Source organism: Schistocerca cancellata, chromosome 7 (assembly GCF_023864275.1).
Source record: "Schistocerca cancellata isolate TAMUIC-IGC-003103 chromosome 7, iqSchCanc2.1, whole genome shotgun sequence".
NCBI classification, from domain to species: Eukaryota; Metazoa; Arthropoda; class Insecta; order Orthoptera; family Acrididae; genus Schistocerca; species Schistocerca cancellata.
Window position 1 is genome coordinate 180155627 of NC_064632.1, and position 19255 is coordinate 180174881.

Consider the following 19255-nt stretch of genomic DNA (forward strand, 5'->3'; position numbering starts at 1 on the left):
TCTTCGTAGCTTTTTGTGTGTTTGCGTGTGTGTGTTCTTAGGATGCCATTTATATTTCCTTGTGGTTACATCTACGTTGCGCCCAACCCACATATCATCCACATCATCATCGTATCGTATCCCATTGAGTACAGTAGTTACGTTATGAGGTCACTGGCATTGAACATTTAGATTAAAGGGCACTTCATCGGCCGGCCGCGGTGGTCTAGCGGTTCTGGCACTGCAGTCCGGAACCGCGGGACTGCTACGGTCGCAGGTTCGAATCCTGCCTCGGGCATGGGTGTGTGTGATGTCTTTAGGTTAGTTAGGTTTAAGTAGTTCTAAGTTCTAGGGGACTTATGACCTAAGATGTTGAGTCCCATAGTGCTCAGAGCCATTTGCACTTCATCGAAAATTCCCTGGAAATTATGAAGCTGTGTCAAATTCTGCTTGAGAAACAAAACGATTGCTAACTGACACTATGCTGAGGCGTTACGGGCCGAAAACCCGAGAGCTTTTAAATTAATTTATTCGACCAACTTTATGACTCGCACTTAGCGCTCACGGCGTCTGAGACGAACGTCCCGCGCTGACCCGCCCTGTGTCTCTCCGTGCTCCGCAGACGACCGCGCCCTCCGCCATGAGCGCGTCAGACGCCGCCGCAGCCGCCGCCGCTGCCAAAGCCAAGAAGCTCAACCTGGAGCGCGCCACCAACTTCATGAGGCAGTTCCGCGACCCCGACAGCCGGGAGCTCAAGAAGCTGTCCGCCAACCAGTTCATGGAAGTCTGGAGCCACTACGACAAAGACGGTAAGTCGCCGGCACCTCGCTCTCACCGCACTACAACAATTCTTCACTTATTACTTCATATATCTGAAAAAACCTTAGAAGTTAAGCGATTCCGAGACATTTACTTTTTGTTTCAAGGTAAAAAAGCGAGTTACTTTCATTGGCTGCTACAGAGTTCAGCGTAGTGCAATGGGCTCTTACTGATCAGCTAGTGAATGTAGTAATTGTCGTCCCGTTAGTTGGCAGTTATGAATGAATGAATTAAAAATCGTCACCGAAGTTTCTGCAGGCTCTGTTGCTCTTTACCGCAAGCCAACAATCATCAACAGATGATATAAATATTGGCATAACATGAATCAGAATCAATGTGAAATATCAATTAAGACGAGAATTTTGAGTTATCTCATCATAAAGAATGACCATCATTTATTAATCTCGTGCAGTAATCAGTCAAACAATTGTGAATTACTCCGTTACAGAATTGCATAACTCGCGCTTCTAACTCAAGCAATCGTCTTTATAGCCTTCCCTGCAAGATTCGCATTTTAGATCAGAGTTCTAATACATTACTGCCTTCTCAGTTATGATTCCAGAAAACTAAGTGGAGTTACAGATTACTAACGATAGCAACCCCTGAACCCTACCAATGCTAAGATGGGGGGGGGGGGCGGTACTTTATGCTCACCTTTTGAAAATATTGTAATCTAAGATGTTAATTTAAATTGTAAAATTCTGAAAATAATATTGTTTTTAATGAATTCTTCTTCCAGATTCCATAAATCTTTTCAATTTTTCACTGAGACTTAACCCAAAAATTTATGTCTTAGTACTAGATGTCACTTTCACAGTGAATGTCATACACTGTTTTGAGGTTCAGGTCATTACTTAGACATCAGTACCTCTTTAAAAAAACATGTAGCTGAAATAAATCAATAACACTTAATGAATTTTTTGAAACTGTTCAATACTAGGCGTAAAGTACGAGGGTAATCCCAAAAGTAAGGTCTCCTATTTTTTTTATAAGTACATAGACCTCTTTATTTCTGCAATGGTTTACATCAGTTTACAGCTTGAATATTTAGCTATTTTTCGACGTGATCACCATTTCTGTCGATGCATTTTTATAGAAGCTGTGGCAGTTTTTGTATGCCCATGTCATACTAGCTCGCCGTCATGCTGTTCGAGAAGTTATGAACCTCTTCCTTCACCCTGTAGTCGGAGCTGAATAGCTGGGACCACAATTAACGCTGACAGGTACTGTGAGCCTCTGAAAAATCTCAAACGGGCAATTCGGAACTGAAAAAGAAGAATGTTGAGCAAGGGCGTACACATTCTCCATTACAACTCTCGCCTACACATCGCTCGTCAAACTGTTGCTCTCCTGCAACAGTTTCAGTCGAACATAATCACCCTTCCACCCTATAGTCCTGACTTGGCGCCCACTGACTATCACCTGTTCCCTAGGTTAGAAGAACATTTGGCCGGAAAGCGATTCAGCTCCGACGACGAGGTGAAAGAAGAGGTTCATAACTCTCTGAACAGCATGGCGGCGAGCTGGTATGACATGGGCGTACAAAAACTGCCACAGCGTCTACAAAAATGCATCGACAGAAATGGCAGTTATGTCGAAAAATAGCTAAATGTTCAAGCTGTAAACTGATGTAAACCATTGTGGAAATAAACAGGTCTATGTACTTATTAAAAAATGGGAGACCTTACTTTTGGGATTACTCCCGTACTTTCCCGCGCCTCCCTACCCTACCCTTCCCTGGTAATGAGCGTTATTCAACATGTGTTAGTATTGCTAGGGTTAATACTGCGACTTCAGCACATTAACTACTCTGGTTTCCACAAAGCAGGTGACATTGTGGAATGATATACTTCAGCAGTCTGCCTCACTACACGCCAGCACAACTTGTGAATCTTCTTACACGTATCTTACGTGTAATTCATCTATTGTAATATGCTCGGCCAACATGAACATTCTGATTACAATTAATTTAGTGTGGAAAGCAGTAGACCGAAACCTAAACCTCAGCTGGCTCGAAAGCGAGTCGCTTCCGCCGAGAATTTAGGCACTGGCTGTTTCTTCTAAAATTTGTTACTACGACTGTACAGGTTGGGCCATATGTCAGTTGCTAAAAAAAGGGAAATACAAATTTGTTATTGACACAGAAGTACATGTACAGTTCAATGTACCTCCAAACGTTGCTCAAAGTGGCTTCCACGCAGTTCTAACCAAACATTGCTTTTTTTCAACAATATCTTACAAAATGCGTCAGAAATCTTCCGGGAGTGTAGATTTTCTAATTCTGATTCCGTTCGTTCCTTCAAATGGTCAAAATCACAAATCTTGACGGAATAAATTTAATTTTTAATATACGACGCACTGAAAAATCCGTGGGTGTTTTATACGGGGGTCCCGCAGGCCTATCAATAGTACCCCGTCTGCCAACCCATTCATCAATGTTTGCATTTTGGAAGTTTGTCACAGTTTCTCCATAATTTAGGAGTGCTTCATCTTGTTAGCATAACAACATTTCCTTAACCGGTTGGAGATCTACATCTACACCTACACGTCTACTCAGCAATTCGTGTTTAAGTGACTGACAGAAGGCGCATCGAACCACCTTCAGACTATTTCTCTACCTTTCCACTCTCGAACAGTGCTTGGGGAAAAATAACACTTGGATCTTTCCAAGCGAGCTCCGATTTCTGTAATGTAATTACAGTCATCGTATCTATGTAGGTGGATGCCAAGAAAATATTTTCATATTCCAAGGACGGGATGTGATTGGACGTGGCATCAGAACTCATCGCCTCGCTCCCCGGAATTTACGGGAATTAGGTGACTTGTGTGTGCAGATATGGTGCCAACAGCCTCCAGTGAGGTACCAATGACTCATTCCTTCCATCCCAAGACGCGTCACCGCTGTTATCCGTGCCCAAAGTGGACATACCGGTTATTAGGTGGTCATCATGTTCTGGCTCATCAGTGTAACTTTACGTACAGAAACTGACAGCGAATTTACTTGGCTAGGACATATAGATTTACTGATTTCGCTTTGTGCATTAAAAACTTAAAGAAATTTCTTTGCTTCTCTTGAAAGTTTTTATTTATATACATTTCTAGGAAAAACGGATTTTTTGCTTTATAATTGTGTGCCCACTCATTGGATTTTTATTTCGTTTTGTTTACAAATAAAATGCTTACAACATGGTCTAGTCTTTCTGAATACACCAGAACTGAGGACTACATGATACCAGGCTTCTAAGGAAGACCGTAAGGGGAGTCTTGCTGCGTCCCGAGAAAATGTAGCTTCGACATATTCTTTGGAATTCTCTCTGATGACAGGCGCGATGTAGCTCTTATAGACCTATCGAGAGCGTCATGCTTTGTCTCACTCCTCAGAACACTTCATTCACAGAGGCTTTAAGTTACTTCTCTCCAACGTAACATCACACGAGCGGTAATTCTAAAGGGAAATGGCACAAGTGAGTGGTTTTTTATACCCCGAATCCCGCTTATTCGTAACAGTTTACCATTACGCTTTAAACGTGTACAGTTGCGGGTGAGCTTATGTAAGGAAAGCGCAAGGCCAGACGCTGCGTGTTGCCGGCGTGTCAATTGGTTTTCGTACGGTCAATTCTCCGTGATTTTCTCACGTGTTATTGAAGCAAACAAGCCCTTCGCTCATGTCCCCAATCATACTACTTGAAACGTTGTACACAAAGAAGTAAAAAATGAACATCATGTATATGAAGTCTCAGGAATAACTATAAACAAATATCCGGGCTATGTTCAGTTTCTCACCTACGGTTACATTTTATCACTGTGGATACAGAAGTCGGCCTCTGTGGCCGAGCGGTTCTAGGCCTTTCAGTCTGGAACCGCGCGACTGCTACGGTCGCAGGTTCGAATCATGCCTCGGGCATGTATATGTGTGATGTCCTTAGGTTACTTAGGTTTATGTAGTTATAAGTTCTAGGGGACTGATGACCTCCGATGTTAAGTCCCATAGTGCTCAGAGCCATTTGATAAAGAAGCTTTCACTGCTACGCACACAATTAAATCACAACAGTAGTTGTTTCTGTGAAAAATCCTCGCAAGTTTTACACCTGTTCAATTCCTCGACGATATAGAACCGCTCCTTGGTCAGAGAGAAGTAAATTCCGAACATACATATCCACCGCTAGAATACGAAGTGCTAAATTTACATCGTAAATGAAATGTAGTATGAAATAGATCGGCTCTTAATTGAAAAAGCAGTAACACTTGATAATTGTCGGTTACAGCTCCATCTACCACGAATGGAAAGGAATGGTATGGGTAAACAGTACGTATCTGCGGCGTAGAATCTCAATATACAATAAAAATTGAGGGGGTTTCCATTTGAAAATACGAAGTTGATCCCTCCCACGCAGGGGGTTAGTTAAGAGATGTCCAGTTGTAGCACAGACAGATTTCCGCTTTAATAATATTAACTTTTCACATAGAGCATTTTTTGTTTTGTTTTCGTGCGGTGCTTCGTTTTCCAGATATTTAGTTGTTTCACGTGAAAACCAACACCTTGTATGTATACAGGTGTTTGAAAGTCCTTGCGTCAAATGCCTAGGGACGGTGATAACGCCTTAAGGAACAAATTTTGTTAGAGACAAAATGTTTGTTGATACTTTCCATCGACGGTAGTTGTTTTTACATTCGATTCGCCGGTGCTGGTAATGCGATATTACGCTGAAGTAGCATCGGCACACTACCAACCCCAGTAAATTGATAGAGTGATTTTCAATAAGAAAACCTTAAAACTGAGAAGTTTTCTCCAATAAAGTCTGGACTCTGGCGGATTTATAGTGACACTCAGTGTTTACTGTGAATAGTGAAGAACTGTACGGCTAATAGTCGATGAATTTGACACTGCCAACTGGGTATTAACGACAATACTGCGCATAATCCTGCAGTAAGTAAACAAATTTTTGGTTTCGCACAACTCGCCACGTAGCTATCTCCATTGCAGAACATTAAAATGTTTCATGTCGTCTTGTCATAGAGCCTGTACCCATCATCACGCTCCGAAAATAAATATGCGATTTCTGCATGGCCCTTCCGAAGATGAGCTTGAAAAGGATCGAAAACTACATACTGGAGGCGAAGAAATAATTGATACATGATTGGTCGCAGTTATTTGTAATTAAACTTTATTGATGTCTATTAACGTGTCCTACATACAGTATCACATAACGGATAAGATTATCCCGTTTATTTATCTTTGAATCATGAAAATGATATTCCTATCCAATTGTGGTTTACATGTACGACTTCATAAAAAGGTAAAACAACAAACACCCTTTGGGATGAACCATTTTATCAACTCTTCTTCCCATCTCTTTCCGCCATCTCCTGTAGCGTGTGTCCATACGAGTGCAAGCAGTGGCGATCCACACTTCCCCTGAGACGAAGTAATCACTGTTGGTAAAATAAACCGGCGGGCTGTGAATTCAGGTGGTGAGGCGGTTCTGAGCCAGGATTGCATACTGTTGCGCGTGGGAGGTGAGCGTCAGACGCTACCCACACAGCGGTGGAGGCGGTGGTAGGGTGGGGGCGGAGGCGGGGCGGCGCTGCTTATTTGGCACGCCGCGCTACGGCGTTCGTCGCCCCGTGTTGACGCTGGGGGAGCCGGGGGTGGCTGGCTACACACAGCCGGTGCCTATACCCGCCCTGCTGTAGTGTGTGTGTGTGTGTGTGTGTGTGTGTGTGTGTGTGTGTGTGTGTGTGTGTGTGGGCGCACTCTCGCTCGCTCCGTTTCCAATAGCTGCGAAGGATTCTCAGCGCCGTCTCTCTTTATTGACAGTATTCCCGCGTACGCTATTTGTTGCTGATAGATTTCCTACATAAGTGAAGCTTCCCACATTGATTTTCTACACAGCATCAATCTCTCAGAATATGAATACCATCTTTCAATCTTCCACAAAAAACGATGAAAGATACTTTATCTATTTTTTGTGTATTTGTAGTTGTTTGTTTGTGTGTATTTTAGTGTAAATCCCATCATGGATTCGGAAAGTATGTGTATGGAGTTTAGCCATGTGTGGAACATCGACGGAAACCGGTTTAGACAAGAAGCGAATAGAAGCTTTTGAAATGTGGTACTATAGAAGAATGCTGATATTAAATGGGCAGATCACCTAACTAATGAGGAGGTACTGAACAGAACTGAGAAGAAGAGAAATTTGTTGTACAACATGACTAAAAGAAGGGATCGGTTGTAGGAGACATTCTGAGGCATCAACGGATCACCAGTTTAGTACTGGAGGGAAATGTGGGGGGGGGGGGGGTAAAAATAGTAGAAGGAGACAAAGAGATGGATGCAGTAATCAGATTCAGAAGGATGTAGGTTGCGGTAGTTACTCGGAAAAGAAGAGGCTTGCACAGGATAGAGTAGCATGGAGAGCTACATCAAACCAGTCTTTGGACGGAAGACCACAACAACAACAACAGCAACATATTTGCTTTCGGTTGACCAATTTTGGAAAAACATTGCGGTGGACAAAAATATGTAAACACCAAAACACAGTACATTACCATCCGTACTACAGTGTAGAAGAACGCTTTCAAAACAGTTCCACTTGTCACGGAATGGATAAATATAGGTCCTTTGTGGTTGTCAAGGGTTTGTCACACCACTCGTCCTGCAAGATGGAGGTAGGTCCAGATAACGATTATGGAGGTACCTCGTGATCATGCACCCTTCTCTCTGAAGTAGACCACGGAGTCTCAGTACTAGGAGATTGTTGACCAGGCCAGAGGAGACGTCACGAGGCACCTTTGTGTTCACGAAAACAGTCCTGACCGATGCAAGCTGTGTGTCCTGGAACACAGCGTCACCTTTGGGGAACAAGCACAGTATTATGCGAAGGACTTGATCAACCAAAATGGTGAAGTAATCCTTAACAATAATGACAGAAACCATGGGGCCCATGCAATATTACAATTTGTCCCAAATGTGCCATTCTTTGACTCAGTCAGACATTGGGAATCGTATGAAACTAAACTCATCCAACAAAAGACATTCTGCCACAGCCTAGAATTTATGGCTTCAGCATCAAGTTTTCTTGTTACAGGCATTTCTATCAGTGGTGAGTGATTTTGGAACTCCATTTCTCCGTGATGTTCCGACCTGTAATATTTTTGTACTCACTGAGTTCGCGAATGCGACGTTCATTTCTGTAGTGACTTTCTCAGCTCTCTTCCTCTCATCCTCATGATCGATTCACTTTCACCTGTGTTGTGACTAAGCGGATGATCCTTTCCCGCGTTTCCCGTATAAGGTATAAATGTTCGATAAAGTGCCTGTAGGAATATAATACACTTCAGCTACCATATGGGCACCAACAATTTTCTCAAACTCGAATTCACTAAGCGTCTACATAATACACTCAAAACTGTACACAACACATTACTGACAACGACTGACACTCGCAAACTATCTAAAACACTGTACAGGTGCCATTAGTGGTCAAATATAACAAAGCAACCTGCTGGCTTGGCAGTCATCTTCATTTATATACAAGCATGCATTTCTTGCGGTGCTATCGTATTTTTGTCGAACCCATGTATATAAAAAAAGCCTCTTTGTCGAGACTCACTTGATCAAATGTAATCGCTACGTGCAGCCACATCTCTATTGCACTGTATCCTCAGTGGCATTCCACAGAACGTGTAGTGTCTCCAGTCGTGAACCGCTGAGTGCGTACACGGCCAGTCTGACAGTATTCCTCGAAGTGTCCTCTCTAGGTTAGACCATGTACCTCTGTCAGTTTACGGCTAAAAGGATTGTCAGAACAGGAAGTCGTTGCCGAACTGGATTACATTACTGCGACTGTTGTCGCCGGTGACACACTGTCAACAGCTGTAAATGATGAACATCACCTAGGGTCCAAAAAATGTATCCACTGTTCAAAAGTACATAACAGACAAACTAATTGACGGAGTTGTCTCATCTTTGGTAGTGTAATAGTTTGTAGTTCCGGCAATTGCCACACAAGCGTTGTATTGCGTTGTTTTGTTTTCTCAGATGACAGTCGCCAGATAATCAGTGTTTTGTTCTTAGTTGCACCGTGTTACTCGAGTATACATGGCTGGCGCAAGGCTTACATTCGATGAAAGGAAGTCAGTTTGGAAGTTGTATTTTAAGTACGAAAACATTAATGAGGTTCAACGGCAATGGCGAAGTGAGTATCAAACAGAGCCACCGACACGTTTAACGATTCGTCGCATTCGAGACAAATTTGAAGCCAAAGGCTGTGTGAAAAAAAAATGGTTCAAATGGCTCTGAGCACTATGGGACTTAACATCTCAGGTCATCAGTTCCCTAGAACTTAGAACTACTTAAACCTAATAACCTAAGGACGTCATATACATCCACGCCCGAGGCAGGATTCGAACCTGCGACCGTAGCGGTCGCGCGGTTCCAGACTGAAGCGCCTAGAACCACTCGGCCACCAACGGCCGGTGGCTGTGTTAAAGATGTACACAAACAACGATCTGGACGACCTGTAACAGTAACAAGTCCAGCTAACTCCCTTCGTATGTTACAACAATTCACTCGCTCACCACAGAAGTCTGTGAGACAGTGTGCCCGTGAAACTGGAGTGAGTCGCTCCAGTGTTCGGCGAATTTTGAAGACAGCAAAGTGGAAGTGCTACATCCCACGATTGCTACACGCAATGAACGAGGACGACCCAAATCGTAGAATATGTTGGGCAACTATGAAGAGTTTGTAGAATGTGTGGTCTGATGAGGCACAGTTCAAACTCAATGGTGCAGTAAATAGCCACAATTGCATCTACTGGGCCGCTGAAAATCCGAACGTCCATGTAGACAAAGCCGTGAATTTTCCAGAAGTAAATGGGAGGTGTGGGTTGTCTTACCGGGGCTTGATTGGGCCATTCTTCTTTGACGGCACAGTTACCTGTGAGGTGTACCTCAGAAGCTTCAAACATCCATTTTGCCTGCCATCTGAAACTTGTATGGAGACGGAAGGGTTTAATTTCAACAAGATGGTGCACCAGCCCACTACCAAAATCGTGTTAGGGCGTATCTCGACGAAAATCTACCAGGAAGATGGATAGGCCGTAGAGGTGCTGTAGAGTATCCACCACGTTCCCCAGACCTAACTCCTCTGGACTTTTGCCTGTGGGGAACACTAAAGGACGTCGTTTATCGACAAAAGCCACGCACATTGGATGAACTTCGAAAATCCATTCTACATTCATGTGCAAATATCCAACTGAACACGTTGCAGTTAATAGTTCGTGCTGCAGTTCGGCGGCATCGTTTGTGTGTGGATTTTAATGGTGACCATTTCGAACACCTACAGTGATATCTTTAAGCTGGACTTAAAGCTACACTTTCACCAAAAATGAGACAAATCCGTCAATTAGCTTGCAAGTTATGGACTTTTAAACAGTGGATACATTTTTTTGACCACTCTGTATATTTGAGTTGAGAAGGAGAGAGGGATCGCTGCATTAGCAAGTGTTGGCATCTACTATGTTCTGTTAACTGATTACAGAGAGAAATGTAATAATTACAGAAATAACATTCTTAATCCACATTAGATATACACTGACGGAAAAAAATCGCTGCACCAAAAATGAGTTGTGCGACATAAATGAAAGTTGGTAGGCGTGTTTCTACATCTGAAAAACGACGTCTATTTCGCGCCAGTCACATAAGAGTGGCGCTAGTGGCGCAACTATGAGGATACAAATCAGGTTTTCTTTAAATACGCGTTGTAACGCCGGAGCGTTAGTTATCTTTGAGGTTGGACTTGGCGTTGATGTAAGTCAAGTATGTCTTTAAGGCCATTATCAGCATCTCACTGAGCTTGAACGAGGTCGTGTAATAAGGTTACGACGAGCTGGATGTTCCTTGTGCGATGCTGCAGGAAGGCTTGGCAGGAATGTAGCCACAGTGCATGAGTGCTGGCAGCGGCGGTCACGAGAATCGATGGTCGCAAGGAGACCAGGTTGCGGACTGCCACGTGTCAGTACCGGGTGGGAAGACCAACGTGTGGGGCGTTAGGCTCTGGCGCATCCTACTGCATCTGCAGCAGCAATTTGAACAGCATTTCGCAATACAACGAACTGTTACAAAGCGGGTACTTCTAGGTCAACTCCGAGCCACACGCCCTGTGCATTCCACTGACCCCAAACCACGGTTACGGCCAAGGCCATTTGCGACTTCAGTGTTGTCAAACGAGAGCACATTGTAGTAAGGGTACCAGCTGAGGCCACGCAACCGACCTGACTCCATGTTAAACATACTGGGCATACACCTGGTATGCGATTCCGTATGGCACCAGGAGTACTTTCGTGGTTGTACCACGTACTCTGACTGCAAATTTGTACGTCAGTCTTGTGATTCGACCAGTTGTGCTGCCTTTCATGAACAGCATTCCAACAGGGTGTTTTCCAACTGGATAACGCTCGCCCACACACCGCTTTTGTAACCCTGCATATTCTACAGAAGTTGCCTTCGCCTGTCCGATCACCAGTTCTGTCCCCAACCGAGCACATGTGGGACATCATCGGACGGTAGCTTCAGCATCATCCACGAACAGCATTAATCGCCCCTGTATTGACTCACCAAATGCTACAGGCATGGAGCTCCATCGCAGAAGCTGACATTCGGCATCTGTATGACAATGAACGCGCGTTTGCATGCTAGCATACAACAGTCTAGCGGTTACACAGGTTATTAATGTAGCAGCATTTCACATTCCAATGGCTTATCTCGCGCGTAAATTAACTTGTGATCTCAATCACTTAAATACGTTGTCTAGATGAATGTAATCCTTAAATTTCAGTAGTCTACATTAATTATTTTTTCTGTTGCGATTTTTTCCGTCAGTGTAGTAATTTGTTTTGCTTAGGATGATGGGTATCAAAACAATACGGCTATCTTGGATGCAGAAGAACCAACCACACTAGGACCAAAAATTTGCCCAAGTTCGAATTCACTGAGCTCCTGCGTAATGCACTCACAACTATGCACAACGCTGAACTAACCAACACTCACAATCGCAACTTATTGCACTGTGCACAAGACTTCCTCGTGAAACAAAGTTGGTTAAGTTTAACGAGCACTGACCTATATACAACACAGTATCAAATGATGATCACTGTCCATATGGGATCGCTACTATGTGTACAGTTCTCGCGTGCGGGGAAAGTGGGAGAGGGAAAAGAAATGAGACGCTTTCCTCTCCAGTAGTTAACTCTTATAATCATATAACATCAGAAGCAATGGCACAGATCATCATATTGTACCTAAGAGACGGTTAACTAGCCATGAAGTCAAAACTACCCATAAGGCATTTGTATGAGCAGCTTATGGGATAACAGCATCGGAATACTAGGAGCTAATCCGCAATCCATTTGTGAACCAAGATTCAGAAACTTTGGAAATTTGTGGAGGTCTTACCGGACCAAACTGCAGAGGTCATCGGTCCCTAAGCTTAAGCACTACTTAATCTAGCTTAAACTAACTTACGCTAAGGACAACACACACTCCCATACCCGAGGGAGGACTCGAACCTCCGACGGGGGGAGCCGCGCGGACCGTGACAAGGCACCACAGACCGCACGGCTACCCCGCGCGCCAGTGTCAGAAACGTACTCAGATTACTGAAATTTATCTGACAAAAATTCACATATTGGAGTGAACAAAATCTACTCAAACGTATAAGGCACCTCGCAGAGCAACACTTACTACAAAGTAGTCAGGGTCGCCTCTAAAGTCAGCACAGCTACCCATCGAACTCCGAAATCTTCCAACTGTAGTAATTAGAAGGTTGCTCACATGTGTCTCGTGCCTGCAGTCATTGCGCCCGATGCTGAATTCCTCCTGCTTCCGAAACTAAATACCGAACAACGATGGCCACTTACTTTGTCTAGTTTCGCTTCGGCGCTAACTAAGAAAACGCTTCGTTTGCTAGCCAGTGTCATAGCAAAAAGTAGTGTCAGTGTTAATGTATAACATACGCGTTCGCCCTATACTTCAATATGGAATGCATGCATGGGTAATGTCACCCAGTCAAACGAAGAATGCGGCGTCTACTGAAAAGACCACGCTACGAATAGGAGGAGACCTACTATACGACTTCTATACTTCCTCGTTTTATGAAACTCTCAACAGGAAGAAAGGAAGGACAGACTCAAGGAGCAGTGCGCTAGATATGGAATCGACAGATTAAAGTACGCTGGACACACGGAATCTCTGCCTCAGTACGAACCTAGTGCACTCTGTTGTGTTGGCAGAAGAGCCAACACCGTGTTACGAGAGGAGGCCGAAGTTCACGCGTCTTAGCTCACGCAGGCTGGCGTGAGGAGGGAAGAACCATACTGACGTGAGGTCTGGAACATGACAAGGAATGAGTATTCAGAAAGCGGACGTAGCTAGTTTGATACTTAACTTTAATCCATTAATGATGAACGTCGCTCTTGACGGTACATGATTCACAATATTATCTGTTCAAAAGACATATAGAAACTGAATATGGCGCCTTGCTAGGTCGTAGCAAATGACGTAGCTGAAGGCTATGCTAAACTGTCGTCTCTGCAAATGAGAGCGTATGTAGGCAGTGAACCATCGCTAGCAAAGTCGGCTGTACAACTGGGGCGAGTGCTAGGAAGTCTCTCTAGACTAGACCTGCCGTGTGGCGGCGCTCGGTCTGCAATCACTGATAGTGGCGACACGCGGGTCCGACGTATACTAACGGACCGCGGCCGATTTAAAGGCTACCACCTGTCAAGTGTGGTGTTTGGCGGTGACACCACACATTCAACTGTTCACAACTCAGTAAATACAGCTCCCCCCACCTCCCTCATGTCATCATAAGCGCTACAATATATTCCACCAGTCACTCGTAAACAATGAAGAAATAAGCGAGTTCCTTCTGAGATCAACTCCAAAACTAGGACAAGTAATGATCTAGGATAAAAAAAAGAAAAGAAAAATTGGCCAGGTGCGACTAGGAACCGAGAATGTTTGCCCTATTGTCGACATTAGTATCAAAATTTCAATTTTAAAGTCGGGTAATAAAGAAATATTTCTTCCTGTGGTACCGGTATAGTTAAAAACTAAACATTATCGGAATTTTTATTTTACCTGTTCTGTGAAAATTTGCCTTCTGCCAAATTTCTTGATTCTTTGTCAACGGAAAATCACCTATTGATGAGTGAGTCTACGAGTGTCAAAATACGTAACATAAAGGGGCGTATCTTTTGAATGCGTTGACTTAGAAGCCTCAATTTTTTACACCACCAAGGGACTGTAGACCGTAGCATGTGACATAGATGTCAACTTGATTTGCTTAATGCGTTTACCCATTGCTCAGAAACAGGGCACTTAACGAACGGACGGGCAGACAGAAAATCGAATAACTAATGACAAAAATTTTTTTTTCTTGTGATATAACTACAAATTGACAGGTTTCGGATATATTTCCTTCAGTTGTACTGTGAAACCTTCCTTCCCGTCAGATTTCATGGTTGTTTCTTTCTGTGTCGTTAAAACGCGACGTGGTAGTGCAAAACGGTTTCCGTATTTGAAATCAGCATGTAGAACACCTCATAGTAGTTAACATCAAAACATATATACACGTATATTGTTTATCAGTGTATTAGATAGATCAAACATGGGGACGTACATTGCATTTGTATTTCTGGGGAAGACTTCTGAAAATGAGGAAAGGAATAAATATTCTCAAATCCCGAACGTGAGGCCATTGTGTTACAAATGTCCCACCTCACCAATAAAACATGCGTAAATGTCCAAGCGTAAAACCAACGAAAAGTCTTTCGCCACGAGAAAAGATTAGACATAAAAGCAGAAGAAGATATTCAGTAAATTCTCACCTTTACTCGTAGTGCAGTTTTCTGCATTTCCCGATTTGCTTTTTTTATGGCAGCGAGGCGAGGAAGGACAATAATACGGTTGACAAACGTAGTTACGAATTTGAAAATATTTACGCACCAAGCGCTGAATTTCCACCAACGATGGAACTGAATTGTGCTTGCTCCTCAGAGAATGTAAATATTATCAAAATTAACAAAAATATTAAACGGTACATGTAGCTCCCTAAGGTTACTTTCATACAGATTACGCAGGTCTTTATTAGCTTTCACAGTATAAAAATATTTGCTGTTTCTTTGATACCGGCTGTTTATTTGCTTTACTTATCTTATTGCTGAAAAATAAATATAAAGCATGTACATAGTACTTTGTAACTCCTCTGTGCATGATTACCAATATTTGTGAGCCTATTTTAAATAGACCCTTATGGATATATATTCGAATTTCATTTTCTCTTGTTTATAGAAACATGGAAGTACTTTTTGAGGACAGGTATTATGCTTTCGAATATTTATACTGAAGTGTCAGTTATTATATACTTTTAACAGTTTAAGTTGAGGTTGTCAATGATTGCAAAAGAAATATTGTTTTATTTTATCTCAAATGTTTTTAATATTTTCTCGTCTTGCTTCTTTTACGACGTTTTGATATGTGCATTTTCTGACAGATCAGCAAAAGAACTATGTTCCCGAAATCCACTGTTGATGCTCTATGTTATCCACTCAAACTCCAATTACTTTGAATTTTTTACAACATTTGTTTTAAAGTTTTCCTTGGACACAGCAAATTATCTCTTCCTTCTTCTTTCTTTCCTTTCTTTTCTCCATCTACGACCTCGAAATATGTGTTTCTGACGTGCTACATTTTATGTTACCTGGGAAGTTTGTCATATTCACACCAAAGCGTATAAATGACCTTTCCTGTCTCTCCTCAATAGTAAATACTCTTTTCACTGTGTCTCGTTTTTCTATTTTCGATTCAAATCTTATTTTCTTGTTTCTTAATTCGTTGAGATATTCTGTTCTGTCTTATAAATCATCCTAGCTTATTTCTAGTTGTTCCATATCTTCACTAAGTTTCTTGATCCATTCTATTTATTTCACATTCCAGAGTTTATAACTCTTCTTGTTAATCTGGTTTCTGGTGTCCCCATGATGTGGGCAAACAAAAAAATCGTATTCTTATGGACTGTATTTGTAGTAGACTCCATTTCCCTGTACAGCGCTTCATTTTGCTTTGTCTTTCATAGTTCTCCTTCTTCATGGATTTGAAACATACATTTTCTAGCTATTCTTCTCTCTGCTTTGATGATTTTGTCGATCCCGTTTCTCTGAGGAACTTTAAAGAATTTCACTTTGGTGTGTTGCCTGTGACTGAACCACCGTCTTGCAATGCTTTAATTTTGTTTTGAGTGACACATATTTTTCATCTGTGTGTAGTCCATATTAGTTTTGAGCCTTTATCGTTTTATCAGATGTTTCTTTCCAAACAGGTTTTTAATTCAAGTTTTATATTATAATTTCTCTCTGGAACCTAAAGTGTTTGACTGGTCTTTTTTTCTGTTACGAGATTTATTACTAGTTCATCTGTTACCGTCATCTCAGATTTTTTTAATTTTATCTAGACACCTTTCTTGCGCTATACGTTACAGGTTTCTTATATGTTTTCTACCATCTTGTATGTTATTAGGTAGTAAATATAAGTCCTTTTTGGTTCCAATTTCTATATTCTTAGGATTTATCTTGTAGCAGTACAGTGGCATGGGCGTCTTAGTACACCACTCCAGGATACGTTACACTGATGTTTACGAGCTTTTGCTTTTGTAATAAGTACACTATGTGAAAAAAAGTACCGGAAACCTCCCAAAAACATAGGTTTTCCATATCAGGTGCATTGTGCTGCCACCTACTGCCATTTACTCCATATCAGCGACCTCATTAGCCATTAGACGTCACCAGAGATCAGAATGGGGCGTTCCGCGGAACTCACGGATTTCAAACGTGGTCAGGTAATTGGGTGTCACTTGAGTCATATGTCGGTACGGGAGATTTCCGCACTCCTAAACGTCCATAGGTCCACTGTTTCGGATTTGATAGTGAAGTGGAAACGTGAAGGGACACGTACAGCACAAAAGCGTACAGGTCGACCTTGTCTGTTGACTGACAGAGACCGCCGAGGTTTGAGGAGGGTCATAATGTATGATAGGCAGACATCTATCCAGACTATCACACAGGAATTCCAAACTGCATCAGGATCCACTGCAAGTACGATGATAGTTAGGAGGGAGGTGAGAAAATTTGGATTTCATGGTCGAGCGGCTGCTCATGAGCCACACATCACGCCGGTAAATGCCAAACGACGTCTCGCTTGATGTAAGGAGCGTAAACATTGGACGATTGAACAGTGGAAGAACGTTGTGTGGAGTGACGAATCACTGTACACAATGTGCCGATCCGATGGCAGGGTATGGGTATGGCGAATCTACATCTACATCTACATGGATACTCTGCAAATCACATTTAAGTGCCTGGCAGAGGATTCATCGACCGCCCTTCACAATTCTCTATTATTCCAATCTCGTATAGCTCTCCGTACGAGCTCTGATTTCCCTTATTTTATAGTGGTGATTGTTCCTCCCTATGTAGATCGGTGTCAACAAAATATTTTCGCATTCGGAGGATAAAGGTGGTGATTGGAATTTCGTGAGAAGATTCCGTCGCAACGAAAAACGCCTTTCCTTTTATGATTTCCAGCCCAAATCCTGTTTTATTTCTGTGACACTCTCTCCCACATTTCGCGATGATACAACATGTGCTGCCTTTCTTTGAACTTTTTTGAGGTACTCCGTCATTCATATCTGGTAAGGATCCCACACCGCGCAGCAATATTCTAAAAGAGGACGGACAAGTGTAGTGTAGGCAGTCTCCTTAGTAGGTCTGTTACATTTTCTAAGTGTTCTGCCAATAAAACGGTGAAAGTCATCTGCCAGCGTGTGTAATGCCAAAAGCAAAATGGGGTGGTCGTGGTTTTCATGGAGGCAGCTCGTACCCCTTGTTGTTTTGTGTGTCACTATCACAGCACAGGCCTACATTGATGTTTTAAACACCTTCTTGCTTCCCACTGTTGAAGAGCAATTCAGGGATGTCTATTGCATCTTTCAACACGATGGAGCACCTGTTCATAATGCGCGGCTGTGGCGGAGTGGTTACACAACAATAACATGCCTGTAATGGACTGACCTGGACAGAGTCCTGGCCTGAATCCTATAGAACACCTTTGGGATGTTTTGGAACGCCGATTTCTGCCAGGCCTCTCCTCAGTACAGCACTCCGTGTAGAATGGGCTTCCATTCCACACGAAAGCTTCCAGCACATGATTGAACGTATGCCTGCGAGAGTGGAAGCTGTCATCAAGGCTATGGGTGGGCCAACACCATACTGAATTTCAGCATTACGGATGGAGGGCGACAAGAACTTGTAAGTCATTTTCAGCCAGGTGTTCGAATACTTTTGATCACATAGTGTAACTTGAATGCCAGATGCATACCACTATTGTTCCGAAGATGTTTTTCACTAGTTTCGCAGATCGTCGAGAGCTTAAGCTTTCTTCTTATTGGAAGCAATAAATAATTTCAGGATTTTTATTGCGTTATCATGGTCTTGTTGGTCCGTTGTATAGTAGACGCGACCACAGAGGTCTGACGATGGCCTTTTCGTCTGGACGTGGAAACTGGACCTTCCGCCACCGCCATGCCTCACATGAGGAACATCAGACATAAGAAATAAAATACGGTATAACAGCATCACATGTTCATACTGAAACAAACAAATTCTATTAATATAAGGGGCGATCAGTAAGTTTCCGTTGCTGCAGCATATATGCAACGTAGTGCGAGTACGATGTTGGCATATAAGCACTGACACATAGGCAAATGTTAGTGTAGTATTCGTGTCTCTGATTTAACTATGGAAACGTGAACTGTGGTGACGTTAATTCCAAATTTGTCCATACAGGACCAAGGTGATGTTACCCCTTTCTTTGCCACCGAAGGACAAACACCGTTAGACATCCATCGACGAATAAAGACTGTCTATGGGCAGTAAATCTGTCGAAAACCAAAGTTGTGGTATTCTGCGTCAAGAGGTGCTGCTGTTTCATGGTAACGCACGTCGCCATCTCGCAAATGTCGTAATGCAGAAGTTACGTCAATTCAAGTGGTAGGCACTCAAGCACCCGATCTATATCCTTGATCACTTTCCATGACAGTATCGCGCCTTGAACCTTTAAACAGGGGCCTAGAAGAAGGATGTGCAGAAGGCAGTTACGGACCTCTTCACGCAGCACGAGACGGTGTTTTACCAAACTGGGATCTTCAACTTGGAGCGCTGGTGGGTTGATTGCCTCAATACTCACGGCTATTCTGACTGATTCGCATACCGTTCCTGGAGTGTGTGGCCTTCGAACGGAAACTTTTTGACCGTTCCTTATATTACGCAATTTATTAACCCCTTTCGAGTGTCAGAAAATCATTGATGATACGGTCCATAACCACCAAATCATCACAACAGGT

General features: G+C 42.8%; 1 protein-coding gene across 1 annotated transcript in view; it reads left to right on the plus strand.

Moving 5' to 3' along the window:
* Positions 1-601: 601 nt before the first annotated feature.
* LOC126091882 (calbindin-32) overlaps positions 602-19255 on the plus strand; it is a 695369-nt gene continuing 676715 nt past the window's right edge. The window contains exon 1 of the mRNA XM_049907165.1: positions 602-788. Coding sequence (XP_049763122.1) covers positions 620-788 — 169 coding nt within the window. The 5' untranslated portion in view covers positions 602-619. The remainder of the gene's footprint in view (positions 789-19255) is intronic.